General features: G+C 50.6%; 1 protein-coding gene across 1 annotated transcript; it reads left to right on the top strand.

The window, feature by feature from the left end:
- The first annotated feature begins 12,212 nt into the window (after window positions 1–12,212).
- On the top strand, window positions 12,213–17,607 carry LOC116205261. The gene has a single exon (XM_031537801.1). It carries the CDS (start codon window positions 12,265–12,267, stop codon window positions 17,605–17,607), a length of 5,343 nt encoding a protein of 1,780 aa, XP_031393661.1. The 5' UTR covers window positions 12,213–12,264.
- The last annotated feature ends 212 nt before the right edge of the window (window positions 17,608–17,819 follow it).

The following is a 17,819-nucleotide window of genomic DNA, read 5'->3' as shown; positions in this document are numbered from 1 at the left end:
AGGGTTACAAGAAGCACGAGCCAGTAGGCTAGGCGAGCTTGTGAAGCTTGAGAGTGAACTAGCACTTGTGAGCAGACCCGGCAAGGTTGCAATGAGCACGAGCGAGCGGGCTCGGCGAACTTGCGAAACATCAGAGTAAACTCGCACGGGTGAGCAGACCCGGCAAGACCGCAATAAGCACGAGCCAGCAGGCTCGGCGATCTTGCGTGGCATGAAATTAAACTCGCATAGGAGAGCAGACCCGGCAAGGTTGCAAGAAGACGAGCGAGCATCTCGATGAACTGGCGAAGCATGAAAGTGAACTCGCACGAGGTAAGCAGACCAAGCAACATTGCAATAAGCACGACCCAGCAGGCTCGGCGAACTTGTGTAGTATGACCGCACGGGTGATCAGACCCGGCAAGGTTGCATGAAGCAGGAGCGAGCAGGCTTGGCTAAGTTGCGAAGCATGAAAGTAAACTCGCACGGGTGAGCAGACCTAGCAAGGTTGCAAGAAGCACGAGCCAGTAGGCTCGGCGAACTTGCGAAGCATGTAAGTATACTCGCAAGGGTGAGTAGACCCAGCAAGGTTGCAAGAAGCACGATCGAGCAGGCTAGGGGAGCTTGCGAAGCTTGAAAGTGAACTGGCACGGGTGAGCAGGCCCGGCAAGGTTGCAAGAAGCACGAGCGAGCAGGCTCGGCGAACTTGCGAAGCATGAAAGTAAACTCGCACAGGTGAGCAGACCCGGCATGATTGCAAGAGGCGAGCGAGCAGGCTCGGCGAATTTGCACGGCATGAAAGTGAACTCGCATGGGCGAGCAGACCCGGCAAGTTCGAGAGAAGCACGAGCGGAGCAGACTCGGCTAAGTTGCGAAGCATGAAAGTAAACTCGCACGGGTGAGCAGACCTAGCAAGGTTGCAAGAAGCACGAGCCAGTAGGATCGGTGAACTTGCGGAGCATGTAAGTATACTCGCAAGGGTGAGTAGACCCAGCAAGGTTGCAAGAAGCATGAGCGAGCAGGCTAGGCGAGCTTGCGAAACTTGAAAGTGAACTGGCACGGGTGAGCAGGCTTGGCAAGGTTGGAAGAAGCACGAGCGAGCAGGCTCGGCGAACTTGCGAAGCATCAAAGTAAACTCGCACGGGTGAGCAGTCCCGGCATGATTGCAAGAGGCGAGCGAGCAGTCTCGGCGAACTTGCGCGGCATGAAAGTGAACTCGCACGGGTGAGCAGACCCGGCAAGGTCGAAAGAAGTACGAGCAAGCAGAATCGGCTAAGTTGCGAAGCATGAAAGTAAACTCGCACGAGTGAGCAGACCTTGCAAGGTTGCAAAAAGTACGAGCCAGTAGGCTCGGCGAACTTGCGAAGCATGTAAGTATACTCGCAAGGGTGAGTAGACCCAGCAAGGTTGCAAGAAGCACGAGCGAGCAGGCTAGGCGAGCTTGCGAAGGTTGAAAGTGAACTGGCACGGGTGAGCAGGCCCGACAAGGTTGTAGGAAGCACGAGCGAGAAGGCTCGGCGAACTTGCGAAGCATCAAAGTAAACTCGCACGGGTGAGCAGTCCCGGCATGATTGCAAGAGGCGAGCGAGCAGGCTCGGCGAACTTGCGCGGCATGAAAGTGAACTCGCACGGGTGACCAGACCCGGCAAGGTCGAAAGAAGCACGAGCAAGCAGACTCGGCTAAGTTGCGAAGCATGAAAGTAAACTCGCACGGGTGAGCAGACCTAGCAAGGTTGCAAGAAGCACGAGCCAGTAGGATCGGTGAACTTGCGAAGCATGTAAGTATACTCGCAAGGGTGAGTAGACCCAGCAAGGTTGCAAGAAGCACGAGCGAGCAGGCTAGGCGAGCTTGCGAAACTTGAAAATGAACTGGCACGGGTGAGCAGGCCCGGCAAGGTTGCAAGAAGCACGAGCGAGCAGGCTCGGCGAACTTGCGAAGCATCAAAGTAAACTCGCACGGGTGAGCAGCCTCGGCATGATTGCAAGAGGCGAGCGAGCAGTCTCGGCGAACTTGCGCGGCATGAAAGTGAACTCGCATGGGGGAGCAGACCCGGCAAGTTCGAAAGAAGCACGAGCGGAGCAGACTCGGCTAAGTTGCGAAGCATGAAAGTAAACTCGCACGGGTGAGCAGACCTAGCAAGGTTGCAAGAAGCACGAGCCAGTAGGATCGGTGAACTTGCGAAGCATGTAAGTATACTCGCAAGGGTGAGTAGACCCAGCAAGGTTGCAAGAAGCACGAGCGAGCAGGCTAGGCGAGCTTGCGAAGCTTGAAAGTGAACTGGCACGGGTGAGCAGGCCCGGCAAGGTTGCAGGAAGCACGAGCGAGCAGCTCGGCGAACTTGCGTTGCATCAAAGTTAACTCGCACGGGTGAGTAGAGCCGGCATGATTACAAGAGGCGAGCGAGCAGGCTCGGCGAATTTGCACGGCATGAAAGTGAACTCGCATGGGTGAGCAGACCCGTAAGTTCGAAAGAAGCACGACCGGAGCAGACTCGGCTAAGTTGCAAAGCATGAAAGTAAACTCGCACGGGTGAGCAGACCTAGAAAGGTTGCAAGAAGCACGAGCCAGTAGGATCGGTGAACTTGCGAAGCATGTAAGTATACTCGCAAGGGTGAGTAGACCCAGCAAGTTTGCAAGAAGCACGAGCGAGCAGGCTAGCGAGCTTGCGAAGCTTGAAAGTGAACCAGCACTTGTGAGCAAACCTGGCAAGGTTGCAAGAAGCACGAGCGAGCGGGCTCGGCGAACTTGCGATGCATCAAAGTAAACTCGCACGGGTGAGCAGACCCGGCAAGATTGCAATAAGCACGAGCCAGCAGGCTCGGCGATCTTGCGTAACATGAAATTAAACTCGCATAGGAGAGGAGACCCGGCAAGGTTGCAAGAAGCACGAGCGAGCAGTCTCGGTGAACTGCGAAGCATGAAAGTGAACTCGCACGAAGTGAGCAGACCAAGCAACATTGCAATAAGCACGAGCCAGGAGCTCGGCGAACTTGTGTAGTATGACTCGCACGGGTGATCAGACCCGGCAAGGTTGCATGAAGCAGGAGCGAGTAGGCTGGGCGAACTCGCGAAGCGTAAAAGTAAACTTGCACGTGTGAGCTGACCCGGCAAGGTTGCAAGAGGAAAGAGCGAGGAGGCTCGACGAACTTGCGATGCATAAAAGTAAACTCGCACGGGTGAGATGACCCGGCAAGGTTGTGAGAGGGGAGCGGGCAGGCATGGCGAACTTGCGATGCATAAAAGTGAACTCGCACGGGTGAGCTAACCCGGCATGGTTGCAAGAGGCGAGCGAGCAGACCCGGCAGGGTTGCAAAAGGCGAGCGGGCAGGCTCGGCGAACTTGCGAAGCATGAAAGTGAATTCGTACGGGTGAGCAGACTTGGCAAGGTGGCAAGAAGCACGTGCGAGCAGCCTAGGCGAACTTACGAAGCTTGAAAGTGAACTACCTCGGGTGAGCAGACCCGGCAAGGTTGCAAGAAGCAAGAGCGAGCAAGCTCCGCGTACTTGCGAAGCATGAAAATAAACTCGCACGGGTGAGCAGACCCAATAAACTTGCGAAGCATAAAAGAAAGCTTGTTCGGCTGAGCAGACCCGGCAAGGTTGCAAGAAGCACGAGCGAGCAGGCTCGGCTAAGTTGCAAAGCATGAAAGTAAACTCGCACGGGTGAGCAGATCTAGCAAGGTTGCAAGAAGTACGAGCCAGTAGGCTCGGCGAACTTGCGAAGCATGTAAGTATACTCGCGAGGGTGAGTAGACCCAGCAAGGTTGCAAGATGCACGAGCGAGCAGGCTAGGCGAGATTGCGAAGCTTGAAAGTGAACTGGCACGGGTGACAGGCCCGGCAAGGTTGCAGGAAGCACGAGAGAGCAAGCTCGGCGAACTTGCGATGCATCAAAGTAAACTCGCACGGGTGAGCAGACCCGGCATGATTACAAGAGGCGAGCGAGCAGGCTCGGCGAATTTGCACGGCATGAAAGTGAACTCGCATGGGTGAGCAGACCCGGCAAGGTCGAAAGAAGCACGAGCGAGCAGACTCGGTTAAGTTGCGAAGCATGAAAGTAAACTCTCACGGGTGAGCAGACCTTGCAAGGTTGCAAGAAGCACGAGCCAGTAGGTTCGGTGAACTTGCGAAGCATGTAAGTATACTCGCAAGGGTGAGTAGACCCAGCAAGGTTGCAAGAAGCACGTGCGAGCAGCCAAGGCGAACTTACGAAGCTTGAAAGTGAACTACCACGGGTGAGCAGACCCGGCAAGGTTGCAAGAAGCACGAGCGAGCAAGCTCAGCGTACTTGCGAAGCATGAAAGTAAACTCGCACAGGTGAGCAGACCCAATAAACTTGCGAAGCATAAAAGAAAGCTTGTTCGGCTGAGCAGACCCGGCAAGGTTGCAAGAAGCACGAGCGAGCAGGTTCGGCTAACTTAAGAAGCATTAAAGAAAGATTGTACGGGTCAGCAGACCCGGCAAGGTTGCAAGAAGCACGAGCGAACAGGCTCGGCTAAGTTGCGAAGCATGAAAGTAAACTCGCACGGGTGAGCAGATCTAGCAAGGTTGCAAGAAGTACGAGCCAGTAGGCTCGGCGAACTTGCGAAGCATGTAAGTATACTCGCGAGGGTGAGTAGACCAGCAAGGTTGCAAGAAGCACGATCGAGCAGGCTAGGCGAGCTTGCGAAGCTTGAAAGTGAACTGGCACGGATGACAGCCCGGCAAGGTTGCAGGAAGCATGAGCGAGCAGGCTCGGCGAACTTGCGATGCATCGAAGTAAACTCGCACGGGTGAGCAGACCCGGCATGATTACAAGAGGCGAGCGAGCAGGCTCAGCGAATTTGCACGGCATGAAAGTGAACTCGCATGGGGGAGCAGACCCGGCAAGGTCGAAAGAAGCACGAGCGAGCAGACTCGGCTAAGTTGCGAAGCATGAAAGTAAACTCGCACGGGTGAGCAGACCTAGCAAGGTTGCAAGAAGCACGAGCCAGTAGGCTTGGTGAACTTGCGAAGCATGTAAGTATACTCGCAAGGGTGAGTAGACCCAGCAAGGTTGCAAGAAGCACGAGCGAGCAGGCTAGGCGATCTTGCGAAGCTTGAAAGTGAACTAGCACTTGTGAGCAGACCCGGCAAGATTGCAAAAAGCACGAGCGAGCGGGCTTGGCGAACTTGCGAAACATCAAAGTAAACTCGCACGGGTGAGCAGACCCGGCAAGATTGCAATAAGCACGAGCCAGCAGGCTCGGCGATCTTGCGTAGCATGAAATTAAACTCGCATAGGAGAGTAGACCCGGCAAGGTTGCAAGAAGCACGAGCGAGCAGTCTCGGTGAACTTGCGAAGCATGAAAGTGAACTCGCACGGAGTGAGCAGACCTAGCAACATTGCAATAAGCACGAGCCAGCAGGCTCGGCGAACTTGTGTAGTATGACTCGCACGGGTGATCAGACCCGGCAAGGTTGCAGGAAGCAGGAGCGAGCAGGCTGGGCGAACTCGCGAAGCGTAAAAGTAAACTTGCACGTGTGAGCTGACCCGGCAAGGTTGCAAGAGGCAAGAGCGAGGAGGCTCGACGAACTTGCGATGCATAAAAGTAAACTCGCACGGGTGAGCTGACCCGGCAAGGTTGTAAGAGGGGAGCGGGCAGGCATGGCGAACTTGCGAAGGATAAAAGTAAACTCGCACGGGTGAGCTAACCCGGCATTGTTGCAAGAGCCGAGCGAGCAGACCCGGCAGAGTTGCAAAAGGCGAGCGGGCAGCCTCGGTGAACTTGCGAAGCATGAAAGTGAACTCGTACGGGTGAGCAGACTTGGCAAGGTTGCAAGAAGCACGAGCGAGCAGCCTAGACGAACTTACGAAGCTTGAAAGTGAACTACCACGGGAGAGCAGACCCGGCAAGGTTGCAAGAAGCACGAGCGAGCAAGCTCAGCGTACTTGCGAAGCATGAAAGTAAACTCGCACGGGTGAGCAGACCCAATTAACTTGCGGAGCATAAAAGAAAGCTTGTACGGCTGAGCAGACCCGGCAAGGTTGCATGAAGCACGAGCGAGCAGGTTCGGCTAAGTTGCGAAGCATGAAAGTAAACTCGCACGGGTGAGCAGACCTAACAAGGTTGCAAGAAGCATGAGCCAGTAGGCTCGGCGAACCTGCAAAGCATGTAAGTATACTCGCAAGGGTGAGTAGACCCAGCAAGGTTGCAAGAAGCACGAGCGAGCCGGCTAGGCGAGCTTGCGAAGCTTGAAAGTGAACTGGCATGGGTGAGCAGGCCCGGCAAGGTTGCAAGAAGCACGAGCGAGCAGGCTCGGCGAACTTGCGAAGCATCAAAGTAAACTCGCACGAGTGAGCAGACCCGGCATGATATCAAGAGGCGAGCGAGCAGGCGAGCAGGCTTGGCGAACTTGCGCGGCATGAAAGTGAACTCGTACGAGTGAGCAAACCCGGCAAGGTTGCAATATGCACGAGCCTGCAGGCTCGGCGAACTTGGGTTGCATGAAATTAAACTTGCACGGGTGAGCAAACCCGGCAGGGTTACAAGAAGCACGAGCCAGTAGGCTAGGCGAGCTTGTGAAGCTTGAAAGTGATCTAGCACTTGTGAGCAGACCCGGCAAGGTTGCAATGAGCACAAGCGAGCGGGCTCGGCGAACTTGCGAAACATCAAAGTAAACTCGCACGGGTGAGCAGACCCGGCAAGACTGCAATAAGCACGAGCCAGCAGGCTCGGCGATCTTGCGTGGCATGAAATTAAACTCGCATAGGAGAGCAGACCCGGCAAGGTTGCAAGAAGAACGAGCGAGCAGTCTCGGTGAACTGGCGAAGCATGAAAGTGAACTCGCACGAGGTGAGCAGACCAAGCAACATTGCAATAAGCACGACCCAGCAGGCTCGGCGAACTTGTGTAGTATGACTCGCACGGGTGATCAGACCCGGCAAGGTTGCATGAAGCAGGAGCGAGCAGGCTTGGCTAAGTTGCGAAGCATGAAAGTAAACTCGCACGGGTGAGCAGACCTAGCAAGGTTGCAAGAAGCACGATCGAGCAGGCTAGGCGAGCTTGCGAAGCTTGAAAGTGAACTGGCACGGGTGAGCAGGCCCGGCAAGGTTGCAAGAAGCACGAGCGAGCAGGCTCGGCGAACTTGCGAAGCATGAAAGTAAACTCGCACGGGTGAGCAGACCCGGCATGATTGCAAGAGGCGAGCGAGCAGGCTCGGCGAATTTGCACGGCATGAAAGTGAACTCGCATGGGTGAGCAGACCCGGCAAGTTCGAAAGAAGCACGAGCGGAGCAGACTCGGCTAAGTTGCGAAGCATGAAAGTAAACTCGCACGGGTGAGCAGACCTAGCAAAGTTGCAAGAAGCACGAGCCAGTAGGATCGGTGAACTTGCGAAGCAAGTAAGTATACTCGCAAGGGTGAGTAGACCCAGCAAGGTTTCAAGAAGCACGAGCGAGCAGGCTAGGCGAGCTTGCAAAGCTTGAAAGTGAACTGGCACGGGTGAGCAGGCCCGGCAAGGTTGCAAGAAGCACGAGCGAGCAGGCTCGGCGAACTTGCGAAGCATCAAAGTAAACTCGCACGGGTGAGCAGTCCCGGCATGATTGCAAGAGGCGAGCGAGCAGGCTCGGCGAACTTGCGCGGCATGAAAGTGAACTCGCACGGTGAGCAGACCCGGCAAGGTCGAAAGAAGCACGAGCAAGCAGACTCGGCTAAGTTGCGAAGCATGAAAGTAAACTCGCACGAGTGAGCAGACCTAGCAAGGTTGCAAGAAGTACGAGCCAGTAGGCTCGGCGAACTTGCGAAGCATGTAAGTATACTCGCAAGGGTGAGTACACCCAGCAAGGTTGCAAGAAGCACGAGCGAGCAGGCTAGGCGAGCTTGCGAAGCTAGAAAGTGAACTGGCACGGGTGAGCAGGCCCGGCAAGGTTGCAGGAAGCACGAGCGAGCAGGCTCGGCGAACTTGCGATGCATCAAAGTAAACTCGCACGGGTGAGCAGATCCGGCATGATTACAAGAGGCGAGCGAGCAGGCTCGGCGAATTTGCACGGCATGAAAGTGAACTCGCATGGGGGAGCAGACCCGGCAAGTTCGAAAGAAGCACGAGCGGAGCAGACTCGGCTAAGTTGCGAAGCATGAAAGTAAACTCGCACGGGTGAGCAGACCTAGCAAGGTTGCAAGAAGCACGAGCCAGTAGGATCGGTGAACTTGCGAAGCATGTAAGTATACTCGCAAGGGTGAGTAGACCCAGCAAGGTTGCAAGAAGCACGAGCGAGCTGGCTAGGCGAGCTTGCGAAGCTTGAAAGTGAACTGGCACGGGTGAGCAGGCCCGGCAAGGTTGCAAGAAGCACGAGCGAGCAGGCTCGGCGAACTGTGAAGCATCAAAGTAAACTCGCACGGGTGAGCAGTCCCGGCATGATTGCAAGAGGCGAGCGAGCAGGCTCGGCGTACTTGCGCGGCATGAAAGTGAACTCGCACGGGTGAGCAGACCGGCAAGGTCGAAAGAAGCACGAGCAAGCAGACTCGGCTAAGTTGCGAAGCATGAAAGTAAACTCGCACGAGTGAGCAGACCTAGCAAGGTTGCAAGAAGTACGAGCCAGTAGGCTCGGCGAACTTGCGAAGCATGTAAGTATACTCGCAAGGGTGAGTAGACCCAGCAAGGTTGCAAGAAGCATAAGCGAGCAGGCTAGGCGAGCTTGCGAAGCTTGAAAGTGAACTGGCACGGGTGACCAGGCCCGGCAAGGTTGCGGGAAGCACGAGCGAGCAGGCTCGGCGAACTTGCGATGCATCAAAGTAAACTCGCACGAGTGAGCAGATCCGGCATGATTACAAGAGGCGAGCGAGCAGGCTCGGCGAATTTGCACGGCATGAAAGTAAACTCGCTTGGGTGAGCAGACTCGGCAAGGTCAAAAGAAGCACGAGCGAGCAGACTCGAATAAGTTGCGAAGCATGAAAGTAAACTCGCACGGGTTAGCAGACCTAGCAAGGTTGCAAGAAGCACGAGCTAGTAGGATCGGTGAACTTGCGAAGCATGTAAGTATACTCGCAAGGGTGAGTAGACCCAGCAAGGCTGCAAGAAGCACGAGCGAGCAGGCTAGGCGAGCTTGCGAAGCTTGAAAGTGAACCAGCACTTGTGAGCAAACCCGGCAAGGTTGCAAGAAGCACGAGCGAGCGGGCTCGGCGAACTTGCGAAACATCAAAGTGAACTCGCACGGGTGAGCAGACCCGGCAAGATTGCAATAAGCACGAGCCAGCAGCTCGGCGATCTTGCGTAACATGAAATTAAACTCGCATAGGAGAGCAGACCCGGCAAGGTTGCAAGAAGCACGAGCGAGCAGTCTCGGTGAACTTGCGAAGCATGAAAGTGAACTCGCACGAAGTGAGCAGACCAAGCAACTTTGCAATAAGCACGAGCCAGCAGGCTCGGCGAACTTGTGTAGTATGACTCGCACGGGTGATCAGACCCGGCAAGGTTGCATGAAGCAGGAGCGAGCAGGCTGGGCGAACTCGCGAAGCGTAAAAGTAAACTTGCACGTGTGAGCTGACCCGGCAAGGTTGCAAGAGGCAAGAGCGAGGAGGCTCGACGAACTTGCGATGCATAAAAGTAAACTCGCATGGGTGAGCTGACCCGGCAAGGTTGTGAGAGGGGAGCGGGCAGGCATGGCGAACCTGCGAAAGATAAAAGTAAACTCGCACGGGTGAGCTAACCCGGCATGGTTGCAAGAGGCGAGCGAGCAGACCCGGCAGGGTTGCAAAAGGCGAGCGGGCAGCCTCGGCGAACTTGCGAAGCATGAAAGTGAATTCGTACGGGTGAGCAGACTTGGCAAGGTTGCAAGAAGCACGAGCGAGCAGCCTAGGCGAACTTACGAAGCTTGAAAGTGAACTACCACGGGTGAGCAGACCCGGCAAGGTTGCAAGAAGCACGAGCGAGCAAGTTCAGCGTACTTGCGAAGCATGAAAGTAAACTCGCACGGGTGAGCAGACCCAATAAACTTGCGAAGCATAAAAGAAAGCTTGTTCGGCTGAGCAGACCCGGCAAGGTTGCAAGAAGCACGAGCGAGCAGGTTCGGCTAACTTCACAAGCATTAAAGAAAGATTGTACGGGTCAGCAGACCCAGCAAGGTTGCAAGAAGCACGAGCGAACAGGCTCGGCTAAGTTGCGAAGCATTAAAGTAAACTCGCACGGGTGAGCAGACCGAACAAGGTTGCAAGAAGTACGAGCAAGTAGGCTAGGCGAACTTGCGAAGCATGTAAGTATACTCGCAAGGGTGAGTAGACCCAGCAAGGTTTCAAGAAGCACGATCGAGCAGGCTAGGCGAGCTTGCGAAGCTTGAAAGTGAACTGGCACGGGTGAGCAGGCCCGGCAAGGTTGCAAGAAGCACGAGCGAGCAGGCTCGGCGAACTTGCGAAGCATCAAAGTAAACTCGCACGGATGAGCAGTCCCGGCATGATTGCAAGAGGCGAGCGAGCAGGCTCGGCGAACTTGCGCGGCATGAAAGTGAACTCGCACGGGTGAGCAGACCCGGCAAGGTCGAAAGAAGCACGAGCAAGCAGACTCGGCTAAGTTGCGAAGCATGAAAGTAAACTCGCACGAGTGAGCAGACCTAGCAAGGTTGCAAGAAGTACGAGCCAGTAGGCTCGGCGAACTTGCGAAGCATGTAAGTATACTCGCAAGGGTGAGTACACCCAGCAAGGTTGCAAGAAGCACGAGCGAGCAGGCTAGGCGAGCTTGCGAAGCTAGAAAGTGAACTGGCACGGGTGAGCAGGCCCGGCAAGGTTGCAGGAAGCACGAGCGAGCAGGCTCGGCGAACTTGCGATGCATCAAAGTAAACTCGCACGGGTGAGCAGATCCGGCATGATTACAAGAGGCGAGCGAGCAGGCTCGGCGAATTTGCACGGCATGACAAGTGAACTCGCATGGGTGAGCAGACCCGGCAAGTTCGAAAGAAGCACGAGCGGAGCAGACTCGGCTAAGTTGCGAAGCATGAAAGTAAACTCGCACGGGTGAGCAGACCTAGCAAGGTGATAAGAGAGGATTTGTCCATGAAATGGGTAAAATTTAGACTCGGTTTTATGTTGTTTTCATGGTATCTGATGCTTGGATGACGATTTATAGGAAAATTGTCCAAGAAAAGAATTGAAGGCAATTTGATGCATGTTCGGGATGAATTGGAGACCATTGAAGTATCTAGATGGAACTTGCAAGGATACAAGGACTTCTGGTTAGTGGTGCACCACGTGCACAACCGATCCGAGAGGGAGTTTAGAATCAATTCTCGATTTATTTGCAAATCTTAGAATTCCCTTTCAGTTACAATGGGAGTTTTTTAGGAAATCTTTAAGATATGTTCATTATTTGTTTCCTATTTTTGAGGGAGATATAAAAACCTATGGATCATTTAGGTTTAGGGTTTTTTTTTTGCTGGAAGTTTAGTTTTCTGTGGAGAGAAACTGGGAGAGGAGGCTGGCGGCTGCGGAGTGTTCCTCCAACGATCATCAGTTTTCATGGATCCCTGCATAGCCATGCGTGGCTAATTTGTTTCGTTTGACTTGAGAACGGAAACCTCACGGTTTGGTTGTGAGGAGCAGGTTTTAATATTTCGATTTCAGCACTTATTTATTCTTGGATGTCATCGTTACAAGTATTCTGTCATGGTTGTGAATAGGATATTTGTAAATTAGCTTATCGACGACTACTACGGTGTTTGTAGAAATCGATTCGAAGCAAGACTAATTAGGAACAAACGGTAGTTGCTGCCCTAATTGGTTAGAGAATGATAGGACGAGTCAATTAATTGATGAATCAATTAATCGCTCAGGTTAAGGCATCCTTGCGCTTAAAGCTGTCGCTTAGTTAATTAGGGAATCGGTTGATACCTTGTTAACTAGTTGATGAACTTACTAGTTAGACGGTGTTTTGACTAGTTAGAATTTAGATGCTAGTTGATTCCTTGCGGTCGCGGGAATCGAATCTTAGCTGCTGAAATTTACATTCTGATGCTTCTATGATCAACCAAACGCTAGGTGGTTTTCGAACTCAAGTCATACGTCTCTCGATTATTGATTACTTACTCTCCCTTGCACTTTTAAATTGTTTTTGCTGCAATTTAGTTTCTTGATTATCAAAATTCCCCTATCGTTACTTTGCTAGCTCATTGGTTTAGAGAATCTTTTAGCCTCCTTTGGGATTTCGACTCGGCTCTCACCCTTTTCTTACTACAAGTTTTGGGGAAACCGATTTTATTTTGGGGGCTTCGACAGGCCTTGCCAAATTTGGCGCCGTTGCCGGGGAGGCAATTTAATTCTCTTAATTGTTGAGCTAATATATGCCCCGTTCTTCTCGTACAGGTGAAATTATCTTTGATCCAGAGATCGAGAAGACCGCAAGGGCGAATCGAAGAGCCAAAAGGCTAGCCGACGGGCTCGTGGAGCCAACCTCTTCTTTCGACGACAGTGAGAGTGAAGAAGAACAAGAATTGACTGCAACCACAATGGCTAGAGAACGAACATGGAGGGAGCTAGCAGCTCCTGACTTGAACCAACAACCATTGTGTATTACATACCCAGAAACAGAGGCCGCCTTCGAGCTGAAATCAGGGCTGATACACCTTCTACCTACCTTCCACGGACTTTCAGGAGAGGACCCACATAGGCATCTCAAGGAGTTCCACACCGTGTGCTCCACGATGAAACCCCGAGGGGTGACAGAGGAGCAGATTAAGATGAGAGCTTTTCCTTTTTCCTTAGCTGACAAGGCCAAGGATTGGCTCTATTACTTACCGCCGGGGTCCATCGCTACATGGAACGATCTGAAGAGACAATTTATCGAAAAATTCTTCCCAGCTTCGAGGCTAGGCACCATCAGAAAGCAAATCGGTGCCATTCAACAATTCTCGGGCGAGACGCTATATGAATATTGGGAGCGGTTTAATCAACTCTGCGAGAGCTGCCCCAATCATCAGATCTCAGACCAGCTCCTGCTCCAGTATTTCTATGAGGGTTTGCTCCCTATGGATAGAACCTTATTAGAGGCAGCAAGTGGAGGAGCATTAGAGGATAAAACGTTACGTGAAGCTCGAGATTTGATCTCTAGAATGGCAGCTCATTCTCAAAAATTTGGAGGTAGACAAGATTCAGTTCCCAGTAGAGTGAACGAGGTGGGAAGCTTGAGCCTAGAGGGCCAGATATCAGAATTAACAACTTTGATGAAGCAAGTGGTATTGGGCCAAGTACAAAACACCAAGAAATGCGGCATATGCTTCCTCCAAGGCCACGCCACCGACGCTTGCCCACAGCTACAAGATGAACCTGATCCGCAAGCAAATGCCATTAGCGGGTTCTCAAATCAGCAAAGGCGGTACGATCCATACTCCAATCAGTACAATTCGGGATGGAGAGATCACCCCAATTTGAGATATGGACAGCAGAATCAGCAGACACCACCACAAGCTTTCAGATATAAGAAACCCGATCCTCCACATAACCAGGAATCAAACTCTTTGACATCATTGGAAGACATCGTCAAGAGCTTAGCAACTAGCACCCTTTCATTTCAAAAAGAGGCAAGGGCGAGCATTCAAAATCTGGAGAATCAAATGTCTCAACTTGCCACCACCGTAAGCAAACTAGAAGGTGCGAAAGGGAAGCTACCATCCCAAACGGAAATAAACCCAAGGGAGAATGCAAGTGCAGTCACGCTAAGGAGTGGGAAGGTGTTGGAACCTGCAGTTCCTTCTAAAAATCGGGCACAAGACAAAATTGATGAGGGTGAAACAAAGAAAGAGAAGTCGGTCGACGAGACGAAGGAAGACATCATTAACACTCCCATCCAAAAGATAGTCATTCCTCCACCATTCCCAAGTCGATTCGCGAGAGCTAAGAAAGAGGAAGCGGAACAAGAAATTCTCGAGACCTTCCGGAAGGTAGAAGTGAACATTCCTCTACTCGACGCGATCAAACAAGTGCCCAGATATGCTAAGTTCCTCAAGGAATTATGCACCAACAAGAGGAAACTGAGTAAGGGCGAAAAAATAAGTGTAGGGGAGAATGCATCGGCCGTCATCCAAAGGAAATTGCCACAAAAGTGCAAGGATCCAGGTATGTTTACCATTCCATGCACTATAGGTGAGAAAAGAATTGAGAAGGCCATGCTAGATCTAGGTGCATCCATAAATGTCATGCCTTTATCCATTTACAGGACTTTGAATTTAGGGCCTTTGAAGGACACTAAAATTATCATTCAGCTTGCTGATAGGTCTAATTCATACCCAGAGGGAATGATTGAAGATGTGTTAATTAAGGTCAATGAATTCATCTTTCCCGTAGACTTTTATATCATTGACATGGGTGACAAGCACAATTCTAACTCGTCACACATTTTGCTTGGAAGGCCATTCATGAAAACGGCCCGAACAAAAATCGATGTGCATAATGGGACACTTTCTTTAGAATTTGATAAAGAAACGATTACATTCAACATATTCGATGCTATGAGACATCCAGATACTTTGGAATCTATATCTTGTGTTGATGTAATTGATTCGTTTGTTCGAGATGTGGCAGAACAGATTTTTGTGCAGGAAGAGGTCGATTGGGCAATCCAACAAAACAAGGATTATGATGCCCAATGGGAAGAAGATGGAAGAGCAAAAGATTCAATTCAGCCTTTAAAATCACTTATAGATGTGTCGAGAAGGTTTGAAAGTTCAGTTTTACCATTACCGACTTCCACCGATCGGCTTCTCCCTTCTATTGTGCAGGCCCCCAAGTTAGAATTGAAGAAGCTTCCAGAGAATTTGAAGTACGTTTATTTGGGTGAAAAGGAGACCTTACCAGTCATCATCTCAAAGGAACTAACAAAGGTACAAGAAGAACAACTAATTCAGGTTTTGAAAGAGAACCAAACCGCCATTGGATGGACGCTCGCAGACATCAAAGGCATAAGTCCCTCTGTGTGTATGCACCGAATCTTATTGGAGAAAGATGCACAACCAAAGCGAGACCCACAGAGGAAGCTTAATCCAACAATGAAGGAAGTCGTTATGAAGGAAATACTTAAGCTCCTGGACTTAGGAATTATCTACCCCATATCTGACAGTCAATGGGTAAGTCCGATACATGTGGTTCCTAAGAAAACAGGACTCACCTTGGTGAAAAACGAGCGGGGTGAGTTGGTTCCGACAAGAGTGCAGAACGGGTGGCGAGTGTGCATTGACTACCGAAAACTTAATGCGGCTACTAGGAAAGATCACTTTCCTTTGCCTTTTATCGATCAGATGCTTGAAAGGCTAGCTGGTAAGTCATACTTCTGTTTTCTCGATGGGTATTCGGGATATTACCAAATAGTGGTAGCACCAGAAGACCAAGAGAAAACAACTTTTACCTGTCCGTTCGGTACTTTTGCTTATCGTCGTATGCCTTTTGGATTGTGTGATGCCCCTGGAACATTTCAACGTTGTATGATGAGTATCTTTTCTGACATGATAGAAAACTGCATAGAAGTGTTCATGGATGATTTTACAGTCCATGGTGATTCTTTTGATCGTTGTTTAGCTAACTTGTCCAAGGTCTTGCACCGTTGTATTGAGTCGAACCTAGTACTTAACTATGAGAAATGCCATTTTATGGTGACTCACGGTATAGTTCTAGGTCATGTGATATCTTCTAGAGGCATTGAAGTTGATAAATCCAAGGTTGATCTAATTTTAAATCTGCCATACCCATCTAACATTCGAAGTATTCGAAGTTTTCTTGGCCATGCAGGTTTCTATCGGCGATTTATAAAGGATTTTTCAAAGATAGCTCAACCATTGTGTCATTTACTTCAGAAGGACACTGATTTTGTATTCGGAAAGAATTGCAGGGAAGCGTTCGATAAGCTCAAGGAGCTCCTTACATCAGCTCCAATCATCCAACCACCTGACTGGAAGCTCCCTTTCGAAATCATGACCGATGCAAGCGACTACGCTATAGGAGCTGTTTTGGGGCAACGAATGGATAAACGCAGCCATGTGATCTATTATGCCTCCAAAACCTTGGATGCAGCGCAGCGCAAATACTCGACCACAGAGAAGGAGCTTTTGGCCATTGTATTTGCATTAGAAAAGTTTCGATCATATCTGCTAGGATCGAAAATTGTTGTGTTTACTGATCATGCTGCACTTAAGTTCTTATTGGCCAAGAAAGAGTCCAAACCTCGGTTAATTCGTTGGATCCTTTTGCTGCAGGAATTTGACTTAGAGATCAAGGATAGGAAAGGATCTGAGAACTCTGTGGCAGACCACCTGAGCCGACTTGTGCGAGATGAGGAACCCCTTCCTATCTCCGACTCCTTCCCAGATGAACACCTCTTTCACGTGCAAGGAGAAGAACCCTGGTATGCCGATTTGGTAAACTTCATTGTAACAGGTACATTTCCCCCTGGATTAACTAAGGCAAGACGGAACAAGCTGCGTAGTGACTCTAGATATTACATATGGGATGAACCATATTTATGGAAGTTGTGTAGCGATCAAGTCATACGTCGTTGTGTTCCCAACAATGAGATTCATTCCATCCTAGCACATTGTCATTCATATGCATGTGGTGGGCATTTTGGGCCCAAGAGAACAGCTAGGAAAATTATGGATAGTGGATTCTATTGGGAAACGTTGTTCCGTGATGCACATGGATTTTGTAAGGGTTGTGAAAGGTGTCAAAGAGTCGGGAATATATCTCGTAGGAACGAGATGCCTCAAGTGCCCATGCTATTTTGTGAAGTTTTCGACGTTTGGGGCATGGATTTCATGGGACCTTTTCCTAGTTCATTTGGTTTCAACTACATTTTGCTTGCCGTTGATTATGTCTCTAAATGGGTTGAAGCAAAAGCTACTCGGACTAACGATGCTAAAGTTGTTGTAGGATTCTTGAAGTCTAACATCTTTAGCAGGTTTGGAATTCCACGAGCCATCATAAGCGATCAAGGAACCCACTTTTGCAATCGCTCCGTCGAAGCATTGATGAAGAAGTATGGAGTCCATCACCGTGTAGCCACCACGTACCATCCTCAATCCAATGGCCAAGCCGAGGTGTCCAACCGGGAAGTTAAGAGCATTTTAGAGAAGACGGTCAACCCATCAAGGAAGGATTGGAGTTTGAGATTGGATGATGCGCTTTGGGCCTACAGAACTGCGTATAAAACTCCAATAGGTATGTCACCGTACCGTTTGATTTTTGGGAAGCTTTGTCATTTACCGGTTGAAATTGAGCACAGAGCCTTTTGGGCGGTCAAACAATGCAATATGGATTTGAGGCGTTCCGGTGAGGAAAGAAAATTCCAGTTGCAAGAACTGGAGGAAATCCGCCTTGAGGCATACGACAATGCAGCCATGTATAAGGAACGCGCTAAATTGCTTCATGACAAGGTACTCCTTCGGAAGGATTTCTCCATTGGCCAAAAGGTATTACTCTTTGATTCAAGATTGAAACTCATGCCCGGTAAGTTACGTTCCCGGTGGAAAGGTCCTTTTGTGGTTTATAATGTGTTATCTAATGGGGTTATTGAAATTCAAAACTTGGAGACGAACCAAATTTTCAAGGTGAATGGACATCGATTGAAACCTTTTGTCGAGAATTTTGCAGTGTCTCTATTGGAAGAAATGCGTTTATCGCACCCCATCTACATGGATTAGCAGGTCAACGGCATCGTCGAGCTAACGACATTAAACTAGCGCTAATTGGGAGGCAACCCAATCTTGAATTTTCCATTTTATTTTAGTTTCCCTTATTTTATTTATTTATTTATTTTTTTTACGCGGACACATTGCACTGATCGAGTCTTATCCGATTCTCTAGGAACACAGTCCACTTCCTACCTCTTCACTACTGCCGCAGCGCTTAACTC

This window comes from Punica granatum, chromosome 1, assembly GCF_007655135.1.
Source record: "Punica granatum isolate Tunisia-2019 chromosome 1, ASM765513v2, whole genome shotgun sequence".
NCBI lineage: Eukaryota > Viridiplantae > Streptophyta > Magnoliopsida > Myrtales > Lythraceae > Punica > Punica granatum.
Note: the sequence above shows the minus strand (reverse complement) of the source record. Positions and strands in the feature narration are given on the sequence as shown.